The 14,774-nt window shown below is 39.3% G+C and overlaps 1 protein-coding gene across 15 annotated transcripts in view; it reads left to right on the top strand.

The window, feature by feature from the left end:
- The first annotated feature begins 1,410 nt into the window (after positions 1 to 1,410).
- The window catches only part of LOC117586537 (TLD domain-containing protein 2), a 67,891-nt gene continuing 54,527 nt past the window's right edge, over positions 1,411 to 14,774 (top strand). For 6 of the 15 annotated variants that reach the window (XM_034276672.1, XM_034276674.1, XM_034276671.1 and 3 more), the window contains exon 1: positions 14,294 to 14,595. Coding sequence is in view for 4 of the 15 variants with exons in the window: in XM_034276681.1 (XP_034132572.1) it covers positions 1,689 to 1,993 (305 nt within the window). In the remaining 11 variants the exon portion in view is untranslated. Of the gene's footprint in view, positions 1,994 to 14,292; positions 14,596 to 14,774 lie in introns of those variants that run through there. The other 9 variants (XM_034276683.1, XM_034276680.1, XM_034276678.1 and 6 more) reach the window with 6 other exon arrangements.

Raw genomic sequence — 14,774 nt, 5'->3', positions numbered from 1 at the left:
AAATTATGAATAGCCTAAAGCTAATTAAGCGAAACAATGCTCGTATAACAGACACATAACCAGAATCGTTTACTATATATATATATTACTTAATCGTATAATCGTCTGCCTATAGCCACATACACACATATGTAGATGTATGTCAAATATTTGCGCAACAGTTTAGCAGCCAAAGGAAAACAAACACTGAAACAAAAACAGAATTAACAAAACAAAAAACATTAAACAAATACTGAAATATACAATAGATTGCCTTGCTCTCCCTAATCTCCCTGCTCCACACGATATATATATATATATATATAGATGTCTGCCTAAATGTACACACACAATTTGCTGTTTAATCGCTGTCCAACCCGTAATGATACTCGTAATAATGAACACCCAATCGTACTCTGAATGTGGCTTCGTGTGTGCAACTGCAACTGCAAGTGTGGCAACTGCTACTGCGGCTGATCCTGCTCTGCCCTGCTATGCCACCTATAGCTAACCTAACTCGACTCTATATCGTGTCTATATCCAGTCTTAAGCAACTCCCCAACAGCATACATACATACATATATGTAAATACAGTCGTGAGGCTACTACTATGCTTCGTATTACTCAATTTTCTGTTTGCAATTGGATTCTCTAAGGATATACTCTTATGCACACACTGTGTCCGTGAACAGATCCAGATCCGCCACGCGACACGAACTGAAATGTGCGTTTTTCCTTTTCCAACCTCAAGTTCAGCCTAAAAACACACGAATTTGCATACAAATTTGAACGATTTTTCCACATATTTCTTACATTTTCGAAAATATTTTCCAAATTTCTGACAAAAAACAATCTTGTACAAACAAAATACTTGGCATGCTGCTGCTTGTGAACGCTTAAAATTTTCAAATTACTTTTATAAATCTCTTATACACCTCGTACACCTCCCTTTACCGATTTTCTACAATCTAAACAATACTCTCTCTATACACACAACATCTCTTATATGCTTTCTATGCTTGCGTCTTGTACAAATAGTATATATCTATGTCAGTATAATCGGAACTAGATATATAAATAAAAACTCTACATCTACAGCGCTACATCAACACTAATACACTTTTCATCCATTTCTAAAACCACTATTCTACGACATACACAACATTCTCTTATACCTTTTATCATTTCCATTTCCATAAAACAAAGACCCAATAAACCTGATGACAAATTTTTGCCTCTAAGTGTCGCGTATGCCATGTTTCCATAGATTCTTTCTATATTTAAACTCTACTACTACAGATCTTATACGTTTTTCCATAACCGTTTTTTTTTATTTTTCTTTCTTTTTGTGACATGCCTTACCCCTCCGAATAGCCAACTTTTACACACCGTTTGATATTTTTGGCTCCATGTGCAATTTAATATCTAAATAAACTCCACCACCTATAAGCAAGAAACTTTAAACAGAAACCAAAGAAAATCAATTATCAAAAGCAACTTCAAATCGCTCGCTCGTTTTATTCATCTTTAAAATCTAAGTAAACCAAAACTAAAGAAAAGAAACAAAACTGCAAATAATTGGCTCCAATTGAACTAATTGTTTTATGCTTCTAATTGTTTTATGCCAAATTTCTACCAATCTATCAATCAATTAACCACGAAATACATCATCAAAATATAACCACAATCACGAAATAATTGCTAACAAAATGTCACGCGAAAATTCGCCCCGTCATGGCTCGTTCCGCCGACATCTGAACAACAGAGACTCGCCGGCCGCCGGGTCACCGGGATCGCCACATCATCAGCAATCGAACCATCAATACCACCACCAACAGCCACCGATCATGGAGCATGCCGGCGCGCCCATCTCCACCTCCGCCACGAACATAGCTACGGTCCTGGAGGATGGCGAGAATACCATTCTGCCGCCCTTGACCGGTTCGGGACCCAGTCGACAGCGATCTCTGAGGGATCGCCTCAAAGATGGCATCACCGGCAGCTTCTCCTGGCAGTAAGTCCTGATGTTTGAACCCCTCTTTTTGTTCTGTCAATGCTTCTTGAAACACCTTACGTTCTGTAATTTTTATATCACATTCTTACCACCCAACAAATTTTGTTAACAATCTTTTTCAGTAGAGTTCCATTTGTCAGTAGTTCAAGTTACACCTGTATGAGATCTTGGTCGAGATCTTAAAGTGCATTTTGAAGCTTTTTCTTCTTTGACTTGAACTCGAATTTAGTTAGAATCCACACGAATACCCTCTAAATGCACCAAGTAGAGCCAGTTAACACTTAAAAACACCCAGAAATCCCTTTGAGAGTCTGGTAAAATATTAAAGCACTTTGGAGCACAGCACCCTTTATAAAAAGTACAAAACAAACTTCTATCTCAAATTAAGGTACAAAAAATGTTGGTAAGTGGTGATACACAGTACAAACAGACCTGTTTTAATTATTATATGTGTACATAAATGGAAGGGAATTATATTATAATGGAAAATATCCATGAAGTGGGGACCTCTCACTTAAGAGAGCTTTAATCAAGGGAGTGAGGGAGTTGCTTTCCCTTCTTTGTAAATTTGTAAGGGTCCTGAACTATCAAACAATGAAATGTATTACATTTTCCGACTAAACCTGAAAGTGTACTGTAGACGACTTAAGTTCTAACACATTGCCATAGCAAATCTGCTTGATTCCTCATACAATGTTGAAATACTAAAAATATATATGTACATACATATGTATAATAAAACAATATAATAAAATATTACTCAGCTCGCTTAGGGGTGATTGACGCCTGAGGATGTTGGCGTATTAACAGATTCCGGAAAACATAAAGAATTTAATATGGGCAAATCATCAGAGAAAAGCGCACAAAAACAAGATCTACGTAAAAACAAAGCAATTGTACAATTAAAATGGTAACAGACAAAACGAACCACCAGGCCATAAATCAATCCCCAAGCCCAAACCCCTCCTTGCAAAGGGAAAGGGAACACGAGCACCCAGTCGTCAGTCGCCAAATAAACATTCAACCAAAAAAAAAAAGAGTTTCGAAACATTGCATAATAAAAATAAATAATAAGAAAACGCGTTGAGGGAACAGGTGTCTCAAAAAGGGAGCGATATAATGTGCAGTCAATGCACTTTCCCTCAGATTAAGTTAAGGAGGAACGAAAGGAAAATGAAAAGCAATATTGAAAGGGCGATTTCCATGAATTTTGAATAGCAATTTGTATACTTCTGGAAAATGCTTTGGCCACTTTTCTACTGAAAAGAAACATTTCCAGGAATGGAATATAATCTGGTTTGCAGAAATGGCTGAAAGCAAAATTGGAATCTGAAAACGGTAGATGATTCCGGGAGTACACTTTCATCCAATTACTTTAAGGGACCATCGTACAGCGTATCGTATTTTCTCTTAAAACAGTCTTCAATAAATTACAATGTCCTCCTGCATCCTATTAAAAGGTTAGAAACTTAGTCGTAACCAAGAGTAGATTAAAGAGAGAAAAAGTCCACGTGCCACCAAAAAAAATGATTCTCTTCCAAGAAGCTAAAGTGAACAGCAAGAAAACTTTGCTATTTATTTGCAAAACAATTGAAGCACGTGCGACAAGCCTTAAGGTCATCAAACATGCCTGTTTGCCACCCACCAACCTCCCCTCACGTTACCCTCTTCTTCTATACAACGTTAACCACTTTGTCCCTCTACGTCTTCCCCGCTAAAAAGTCCTCTAAAGTCCGTTGCAACAACAGCAATTTTTTGGCAAATGCTTGGCCAACTTTTGGACATTTCATTTAGCAGGCAGAATCACTGAGAGAAAAGCGGCTTAAAAGGTTAAACGGGAGTCTGATTGGATGGTTAAGGCATATTCTTTTGACTTGTAAGGGCTTCTGTTTTTATCTAAAAAAAATCCCAAAATGGTTACTCTTAGTTGTCATCTCGAAATTCTCCTTTTCTCCTTTTCTCTCCTATTTTTAAATTTCAGATATACATTAAGCTACTGCTACTGTTTTCTCCGCCAGTGTAGGGGCACCCATTGAGGTAGCTATTTTCCCCCATCAATGCAAGTAAAAGTAAAAGTTCACTCGAGTTGAGATATTTGCCACACGACGTATGCGTAATATTTCTTGTTCTACAAAACTTTCACTTCATGGTTTGACCTCCCCATCCACGTCCCAGTCGCCGTCCCCTTCCAGTTCGTCAACACATCGTTGTGTCATTTTCATTATATAGAATTTTTATATAGCAGACTCTCCTAGTTGGTGGGGGCTCGGTGCTCGGTGCTCGGTGCTCGGGGCTCGGAGCTCCGGGTAGTTATCGTTGTTGACCTTCAAAGTTTTTTATGCCCAGAAAACAGAGAGGCCAGAGAATGGTAGAGCAGAGAGGTTTGGGAGGGAGTTGATTGCACTTCTACTCAGTCGGCACTTCCCTCCTTTCCTATTCTCACTTGTCTCTCACTCTTTTTCCGCAGCTCTTCCTCCTTTGCACTGTTTCTCTTCGCTCAATCTCCCTGCCTTTTTCTCTTTGTATCCTTTGTCTCTGTCTTTAAACTTGTTCTGCAGCTACACTCGAAGAAATCCATAGTATTTCTTTGAATCCCCATTAAGGCACACACTTTATTGCTAAGCCACAGTGGAAGAGAGAGCGTATTTTCCATTATTTGTAGAATCATTTACGCTGCATCTTCTTGTGTGTTTATATGACAGCTTTATATGCATACATCTATAATTTTTTATAGTGTACCTGCCTGCATCTGTGTGTTGGGGACACTTCCTTAAAAACACTTTATGACGCAACTGTCGCCCTGCGGCTGGTAATTTATAACCTTGAAACCCTTTTCGTTGGCCTTGATCGCAGACTTCGTTGTGGCCTTTTGTCTACCTGATGTTTTAAGCCTTCTCCCTTGCAGCACTGCCCCTCCTTTTGCCACTTTCTAGGCCTTCTCCTTGGCAGTTGTTGTACAGCTCTGTATCTCTGTTTCTACAGTTCCTCCTGCTTCTTCTGTTTCCTTAGTCTCCCTAGCCCTCTTCCGCCTAAAAGGCCTTTTCAAGTTGTTGTTTGGCCAGTTTTGGTTGTGGTTTCATACCGAGAGTCAGTCTCAATCCCATTCCCAGACACAAACAGAGACAATCCCCACTCGCAGACCAGACCCCATGCCAGACACTTGAGTTACGAAATTCGTGGTGCACTTTTCGCATTATGAGGGATAAACGTGTTACATAAATGGGAATTGATGTCTGATGCGAGTGCCCTCCTTGATATTCGCTTAGGCTGGAAGCTCTACAAGAGCCCTTCAGTAACCTGTTTTTTTCCCATCTTTTTTTGTCATTTTTTTTGTTGGTCGAACTGAGGAGAAAAATAAGGAATAAAGGGAAGCAAAAATTGCTGCCTAAAAGCAAGACTCAGGAAGAGTTCTTGAGGCAGTTTCTCACTTTCGATTATATTTACCGAGAGTACACATAAGACTCAAAATAAACAATCAATCTCCTCATCTCAACCCTAATGATCTGGTACAAAAACCTATAATCAGCTCACCATTTAACAATTGCAATGAGAACATGTCTACAAAATTTCGACAAGCAACCTTGACCCCATCATGAGCGAGATCTTCCAATCTGCCAACGATTCACATGGCAAGTTATCGACATTGAGTGACGCCCAAACACAAAATCAATCTTTAAGTCGGCTTCGGAATGCTAATTGAAATTTCAGGAGCGATGTTGATTTTGTGGCTTTTGTTTCGCACCGACAATAAATCATAATAAAATGATATCATAAATAAGAACCCCCAGACCAGACAGTGCGAAGAGTCCAGCCTCTAAAAGATGGTCCCACTCATCGGGCACGACACAAGCTCTATTAAATTATTGTATGGTGGGAAGTGTGACGGCTTTTGCGGTTTAGTGAGAATGAAGGCATGGTAATGGATGTGTGAGGGAATGTGTGGGATTATGATGATGATGGTAATGGATGCGTGGGGGTTGGGGACTTCCTCTTGTCGTCGGTCCTGGCCTGTATAACTTATACTGACAGTGACTGTAAATAGCAGTTGACCCTGAAATGAGGCACATTCCTACCTCAACCTCTGCCTCCCTCTCTCTCTCTTCTAAATATCTGTTAAATTGTGTGCTCATGTGTGATAATGGTGGTGTGTCTCTGTGTGTGTGGCTGTCTAAAAGCGTTTCATGTTTGACTTTCACTTGCAGCTGTGACGAGAGCTGCAACGCTGTCATCGCCAGCACCATGACAACAGCAGCAGCAGCAAAGCAGCAACATAAACCGAAACAACAAGTAACATACAACAAATAACGCTAACATTCCACTTCCATTGGTTGTGCTGCCTCTCTGGCATTGTTTTTGGCCATCATTTGCATCGATTGCATAGTGGGTTGCAACTCAATGTTGAAAGCATTCTATAAATAACACTGCCAGAAACGATTTAGCGAGTAATGGCGAGCCTTCAAAAATAGTCTAGAAAATAAAAAATTGTATTGTAATATGCTTTTTTTCAAGCAAACATGATCGCTTTTCAACGGAAGGCTTACGTTTATTTTTCGCACAGAATGAATATTCTGCACCACAGTGCCTTCCCGTGCTCATCCGAGAGGCGTTCTCGGCTGGTCCATGTTTTTGGGGCCTTTGCTGCGGTCGTGTCTGCAGCCGAGGCTTAAATGCAATGTCAATGTTGACCACTGCAACTCCTCCTCCAGGCCAACCTGCTCCTGCACTCCGTGGGTGCTCTGTGTCCTGCTCTTTTCACAAATTTTCATTAGTGTTATGTTGCCGATGTCGTTGTCGTTGTCGTTGTCATTGATGTCGTGGCCTGTCGTTGCCAGCTGGCGCCTGCCACCTACCTCCTGTCTACGGATCTCGATTGTCCTGGGGCGTGGCCATTGTGCGTTGTGTCTTGGCCCGCACCTCACTGCCCCCCCCCCCATACAATCGTTTGCATAACGATTATGAAACTGCGTTTAATCGAAAACAGAAGCCAAATCAAACAGAAGCCAAATCGTTACACGGCCAGCTCTGTGGCTGGGTGTCCCACGCGGCGAATGGGCAATTCCACTTTTTAATAGGAATTAATTGCCACAATTAATTGGAAATTATTAGGCATGCAAATGGCGTTGCGTAAACACTGCTCGAGTGAGGGGCATTGGGGGAGAATATTAATAATAAATAAAATATTAAAGCGACATCCATTTCCTTGGTTATTTACATAGATTCCAATCGGGTTTTCACCTAATAAATGGATGGATTCTGCTCTAGTAATATTTTTCTCTATCTCTGCCACTATCATTCCAAGGCTTTGTATTGTAAATCAATACCATTCCATGGCTCTATCTGCCATTTGTAGTGTGGCTCTCGTGGCGCTCTAATCACACTTACCAGTGTTAATCCTACATAAATTTACAACCTTTTATCTACTATTTTCATCATTATTTACGAGCAGTGAACAATTTCCAACAATTATCACAAAACACACACGAGGCAGCTTATTTTAGTTCCTTCATTTATACATATGCCTAAGATATATATTACTAATTATGCACATTTGTATATAAGTATGTATAAAACATACAACAAGTACCAAAAACTACAGCTACATGAAGTATTTCGCAATTTAATTTCTTTCGCTTTCAGTTTTCTTAATAAATCAATGACCTGTGCAGTAGAATAACTTTTGGCACTTGAAAAACACTGACATATGTACATATCTTTATAATATATATCCCGATGTATGGTTATGGTTATGTGTTCCCTTTTCCCCCAAACACACAATGCCATTGTTTTGGATGGACGGACACTATGTAAACAATTTTTGCTTATTTCTTTTCATAAATTGCGACGAATTATAATTCGTTATCTAAGCAAAAGATACACATACAGATAATATATTTGTACGTATATTATTCATGAAAATGTGGCAGTAAACTTTTCTGCTTGCAAGTGGCCAATTTTTCGGGGACTTTACTGCGCTGTAATATTAAATTTAAATGTTTATGGGAAACAAAATGGTTTGAAAAGAGAGAGAGAGAGAGAGAGAGAGAGAGCAAGAGAGATTCTTCCGTCTCCCGGAATATTCATATTCTCTTCACATTTAATCGATTTTCACACCCTTTCCATTTGCGTACTTCAATGCCAGCTTATGCGACCCGCCATGCCAATCAATTTTGGCATTCAATCGACTCGAGACTGAGAACATATATCAATATAATTATCTGTCATTATTGTACATTACGCGAACATTGTTCAGCGCGCTATCGATAGACTCGGATCTTGTTTTGCTCGTTGTCCTTGCAACATAAAGATTTGCTTTACAAATTTATTGCTTTGGAAATTGGCCTAAACAGATAAAATTAAGCTTCGAAATGGGACGGGCTGGGGATCGATTGCCAGATGCTAGACAAGGATGTGAGTCGACCCAGGGGAGTGTTGACACGTGAACCCCAGATCAGAGGCCACCATAAATGGCTAAACAGCTCAATTACTTTAAGGCTCTGCTCTGGAATGATTTATTGACAGGCAGCTAAATTTCATAAAATATGAATAATTTGGCATTCAAAAACGCGTATTCGTGTTATCATTGATTTTGTGAGGGCTTTTCCCTGGCACACACCTGATCAAATTTCAGTTCCACTAATCTCTTTCCCCATATAAGCATTGTACGTATTTGCCTTTGACTTTGGGTTTATTTAATTATAAATACAGAAGACATTGCTTATCGCCATCAGCTACCTGATATTTGTCAGCAATTATTGGCCCAGGCCCCCGCCTCGACTCAAAGGCAAAGAAAGCCGCTCCGATCCGATAAGAGCAAAAAGAACGCAGTAGAATTTACATTTTCGCTAAATGGAAATTTTCCCAAAAACCTCAATATTCGAATGTCATAAAGTTTCCCCGCACATCCAAGATTTCAGCTGTGTTTGATCTTTGTTCGAGGGCTGCTGTAGGTACTCGAGTGCGTAGATGGTAGGTACAAATGCTCGTAAATATTTATTAGCTAATGGAAAAATAACGATTCGAGGAGAGTCTGTTTGTCACTTGTTTTGCACTATGTTCGCCATCTGTTGAGCCTTTTGGATTGGAAAGATTCCAGAAAAAGTGCCTGCAGATAGGGGAAAATCGTATAAATAAAATCATCAATGGAAAGTTTTCAAGACATGGCAGGAATATTGCCCATATTTTTTCTCTTATGACAGCTACCTTTTCCAACCAAATTCCTTTTCCATGATTCCACGCCATTGGTTTTTCCACCAGCAACCATTTCTATGCCTTCTACTTTAATCAATGCTTCCAAAAACAACCGACCTTATCGCATAATAAAATAAGATAAACTTTAACCAAAACGTAGCTGAGTCTCCACCCAGTCCACGAGAATCACCAAAATATCCACTTTGTAATTGAGTTTTAAAGGTATATTTCGGACAGCCTTTTCAGTAGTGGGTGATGCATCATCATCTTTTAAGTCTTGTGATTCCATTGATGGGCCATTTATAATAATTCGATTGCGTGCTCGCTGGAATCCCATTTATAATTGATGTTAGGTTCCCCTTTCCATACAATATATATAAAAACAAATGCAATGTTTACCTTTGAAGACTGACATTGACCCCAATTAATGGCGCCCCCATGCGGTGAGCAGAATGTTGATAAAATAACACAAAAAACAATAAATGTAAATATATTATAAATCAACAGATGTTTGGGTTTGCTCTGAATGGAAAGAACAAATTGATTGAATACATAATTGGAATTGAAATCGAAATAGAACTCGCAAAAATTAAATGAATATTTAAATGTGCGAATGACAAATGTTTTGGCACGCACCTTAGGCCACGTCCCCGTCCCCCCGTGGACAACTGTCAATGCGTTTGTCACTACCTTTTGACGTTTTGAATTCTAAAAACTAAAATTTATCTATCGGGCTGCAACCTTTGACAGTATTTTTCAAATACAGCAAATCCATTAATAAATTGAAAAATTGAACAACAAATGGAGCCCATACAGACAAATATATTTATATTTTGATTTGAATAACGATCTTGCTGACAGCAGAAGCAGAATCGATTAAAATTATATATTCTAAAATTAGATTTAACTTGTAATCGAATTGTAATACTCTGTAGGATGCGGAAGGTGAGACGTTGGTGTAAAATTATTGTGTGCTTAATTTGGGAACTGCTTATCAGAAGAATATATGAAAAAGTCCATTTATTAAAATCCAGAAAGTTAAAAATAGATTTCTGACATGATATATGGAAGTATCTTACATGTTGTATCTTATCTGTCAGATCAATTTATTAAAAGGCTCTTTAAAAGCCACATCAATTCCATGCGGAACCTCCCAGAAGCCTGCCATCAATTCCCTCTTCCACTTCGCAATTTAAATCCCATTAAAAAAACTCTATCCGTATCGCATTTGGGTGCAACATTCATTTCGGATTTCGGATACAGAGAGCATTCGAGAGTCCCGCCCGAAATTGTTGCACGTTTTTGCTATTTCTGTGCAAAAATTGATGGCAAATTTATTTACATGACAATTCAAATGACGCACCAAAAGGCGAGACTTTTGATTGAGAAAATAAAAAATAAAGCACAACTCAAAGACAACAAACAGATAAAAATCACATTCAAACGCGGCTACAGAGGGTCATTTAGTGCAGTCATAGGAATTCATTCATTTTTATGCATCAATTCGATTAAATGGCGCAAAATGAAAAGTAAACAAAAACAACAATTATCCATACAGATGCGCCGGCCATCCGAATGTGCTGGGTGTCCGGAGATCAATACAATATGAGCTCTGTGCAGGATGGATTTTCCTACAAGGTCAATTTTGTTCTTAAATACTAAAATACCACGGAAAATGTGGGAAGGACGCTGTAAACCTCCTACTAAATCCCCCCGACTTAAAAATAACCAAATACCTCTAACAACTTCCCAGCCAGCCTCCACATCGAAATCGTTTGAATTTTTTCCTCATTTTAAACGAAAATTCGTATTTTCCTGTCAAGCCGGTTTTACTTTTTTTTCTTCATCTCCGTTTTCATTATTGGACCACACTCTGTGGCACTACCACGGTGTTTGTCGTCGTCATTTGCCAAACCAAACAACTTGCAATCAATGCTGTTTCTGGCGCTGCTGCTGCCGCTGGCTCTGCTTGCTGCAGCGACTTTTGCTATTTTTAGCAGCTGCAACAAAAAGTTGCACTGTCGAAACACTGTTGTGTTGTACCTTCCGTCATATGCCGCAGGAAAGACAACAAAAAGCAAGTGGGGGGAAAAACGAACAAAAAATGTGGAAAAACTGGCGAAAAAGAAAAATTAAAAAGTAAATCTTTGTTGCATATTCAACAGCTCCAAAATTGGAGAGGCAGAGGGAGTCTGCCGGTGGAGTCCGAGAACTCTTGACAGGTCCCATTCCCAGAAAATGGGGAAAATTGTTCAAGCTGCAATCGGCTTGGGGGAGTAAAGAAAAATTGAATTTATTATTTAAATGAAGCTGCTTGAAAGGGCAGTTTGCTTTTAGTTTGACGAGAAAGGATAATATACATTTTTTATGGTAATTATTGCCATGGAATACCAAACAATAAGTATCTCATGGTCCTTAACGAGGGAAGAGAATTTTATATGCCTTTATTTAAGCTACAGATGTCTTGATTCCTACGTTATGCCACCATTAAAAATTCATCAAAAAGATTTATAATGTGAATGCCATGGGCATTGTCTAATTCATCGTGTTTCAACAGATCGTAGAGAAAAGAGTATAATTATCTTTATGTGACCAAGCCCCAAAATCTATACCTTAATTGATTTATTATGGCTTTATTTATGGCTTATAAAAAACTCAATTAACATTTGAAGTTCAGATACAAGACGGAAGCAATGAAGCAGGTGTATTGAGAGGGTTGATTAACCTTTGTTAAGCTTTAGTAAACCTTTTGTGAGCAATCCACGTAAATCCAAGCATGAACATAGCTTGGGCGACACTAGAGGCGTTCCCCATGACAATGTCTGCACGAGAGCAGCCAATAGACATATTAATAATTGGAATATAAAAATATATCATTATCCTTCGATAAATAAGTGTTTCCAGACAGCATTCCATTTTTATTTATAATATTTATGTTGAGTATTTCCCATTGAAACCTGAATGAGACCCTGAGAGACGGGTATAGGCAGTGTTCAAACATATTTCACTGACCATTGGTCATAGTCGTAGTAGCACTGTTAGAAATAGTCATAGCTACAGCTATAGACATAGGAATGGCATAGCAATAACTACACATGCGATTTGCTCATTTTTTATAGCCCCCCAAGGCATATCGTATTCGAAAAACATTTACATTTTCGCTCAGACAATTTATGATTGTGTAATAATATTGAAGGCTATTGAAATTATTGAAAATGTTCGAGTCCGAAAAACTGAAAATACACAAAAGAGGGAGATAGCAAGAGATACAGAGAGTAAGAGCGAGATGGGGAACAGTCGGCCACAAAATGATGTTGCAGTTTTTCTGATTTTTGCACAAAAGTTCGTTTGTGAAATTTGCATAATTTGCAATTTGAGCCAAGTCATGCATTTTAAATGAGCTGAAAAGTGAGGCGAAGAAAGAAAGGAACCCCAATAAGAATGCTCTAGTCTATGTTTTGACGTTGAAGATACCCACTAAGCGGATATCGACTAGGACTGAAAAAGAAAAGAGAACAAAACTTTTAAACTTTTAAAGTTGGAAAAGAATTACCACCACGGAAAGTGTGATCTCTTGGATCAGCGGTAACGGTTCCAGTGATCGTCTCCCTCCTTGACAAGTGTGTACAATGTACATCCATCTTGACAAGTACAATATACCCGATTGCTCTGACACTAGCAGGTATAACAAAATCAACCGTTACCAGCTAAATGAAAGAGAATTCCCATGAGCTGTCAAGGTCGCATAGGAAATTCACTCCCTCCCTATGAATCTCTCTCTCCATCTCTGTCTTTCGTTTAAGATACAGTGCAGTTCACCTTACGGTAAATTCTCTGGGCAAAAGCTTTTTGACCTTGGAAATAATTTCCTTATTGAGAGACGGTAAACGGACCGGTCGGTCGGTAGGGTGAGGGGGGGGGGGGGGGACATCTTTAATTGCAGCACTTTCACCCCCTTAACAATGACCTACATTAAAGTTGAGGAAATGAATTCCAGCTTCTGTTGATGTTGCTGTCCGTTAAGCAGAGAGTGCCGCATATCTCAAAAGCAAATATAAAATAATTACAGAGCGGTGCAATACGGCAGCGTCACATGTCGTATGAGTAATTTAAATGAAATTACAAAGTCGCAGCAACTGAATAACCTCCAAAAACAGAAAAAAAAAAAAAAGCAGCATTTGGCACACGAAGCTTTTGATACCCCTTAATCGGTCATTTCAATAATTTCATTACTCATACAGCTAAATGATATATGTAGTAATCTGCTCTTTTGGGGTCCGAGATTCTTCTGCAAACTTTTCTTACCGATATGAAGGTTATTCAATAAACAGCAACAATTGTATCGCAATTGCAATTCGAAACAAGTTCATTGCACATGCGCGCCCCGTCAGCCACGCCACGTTAGAAGAGAGCTTTGATCAAAACTTTGTTGCCAGCAACATGTGTCCAAGCACACACATGCACACACACATCAATGATAAAGCGGCGACGGAAATAAAGCCAAAGCCCCAACTTGGTGAACTGGCCCCAACTGCAACAACACAAACATGTTTATTGCAGCACATGTCGCCAAAGAGATTCAACCGAGAGAGAGATCGGTAGCGAGAGAGAGAGAGAGAGAGAGAGAGAGAGAGAGAGGCCAGTCCAAGTTGTATTGATGTAAGGTAAGGTGTGTGGTGGCTTATTACATATTTTTGATCAAATTTGTAAGGCGATCTTCTATGCTATTCTCATAGAAGGCATAAGTAGAAGGTAGTATTTATTTAAAAACTTAAAGGTTTTTGATTTCTGTCACACTCCATTGTGCCAATTACCGTGAGAGGGCTGTATCTTAACGTCTCACCTGTATTTATGCCTCACTTGAGCAGGCAAGCCGAAAACAAAGACGAAGAGAGAGAGAGAGAGCAATTAATAGCATAATTTACACAAGTCTCTGCGTCGTTGTCGCAGTCATCGTCGGCAGCGATCGCTTAATTCGTTTCGTTGTTGCGTTGCTGCTTTTTTCGGCCGTCGTCGCAGTCGTCGTCGTCGTCGCTGTCGCCGTCGCCGCTCTGCCTGACTCGACTTTCTGAGACACTCCTCACCGTAGAAATTTTCGTTCGATCATTTTAAGTTTTTCATTTGCAACGAACGGAACACCGTAGCTCCCGATCTCCCCTCCCAAAATAAAAAGCAACAAAACCCCAATTGAGAGTCGGCGCCAAACGAAATCGAAAGAGTAAACGAAACAGAAGCAGAGTCTTTTAAAGCTCTTCCGCTCCACGAAACAGTTCAATTGGAGAAAAAGTAAAAGAAATAAAAGAAGCCAAGACGACGAGAGACAAAAAACGCGCGCGCGCATCTGTGCTAAATAATACAAAAATAAAATTTATGAAAAGTGCAGCCAGTCAAAGCAGAAGTCACGAAGAAAAATTGTAAAAATTATTTTATTGTTGAAAAATGTATTACCGTTGTGTGAGTGTCTTCTCGGTGTGTGGGTCTCATGAAAAATATGACAATTGCAGTTTATGCCTGTGCTCATTTTCTTGGTTGCTTATGTCCGTTTTCCGCTGCCCGTTTACCGCTGGATACTGACCGCAATTGTGGTATTTCA

The sequence above is a fragment of the Drosophila guanche genome, unplaced genomic scaffold (genome assembly GCF_900245975.1).
Source record: "Drosophila guanche unplaced genomic scaffold, DGUA_6, whole genome shotgun sequence".
NCBI lineage: Eukaryota > Metazoa > Arthropoda > Insecta > Diptera > Drosophilidae > Drosophila > Drosophila guanche.
Note: the sequence above shows the minus strand (reverse complement) of the source record. Positions and strands in the feature narration are given on the sequence as shown.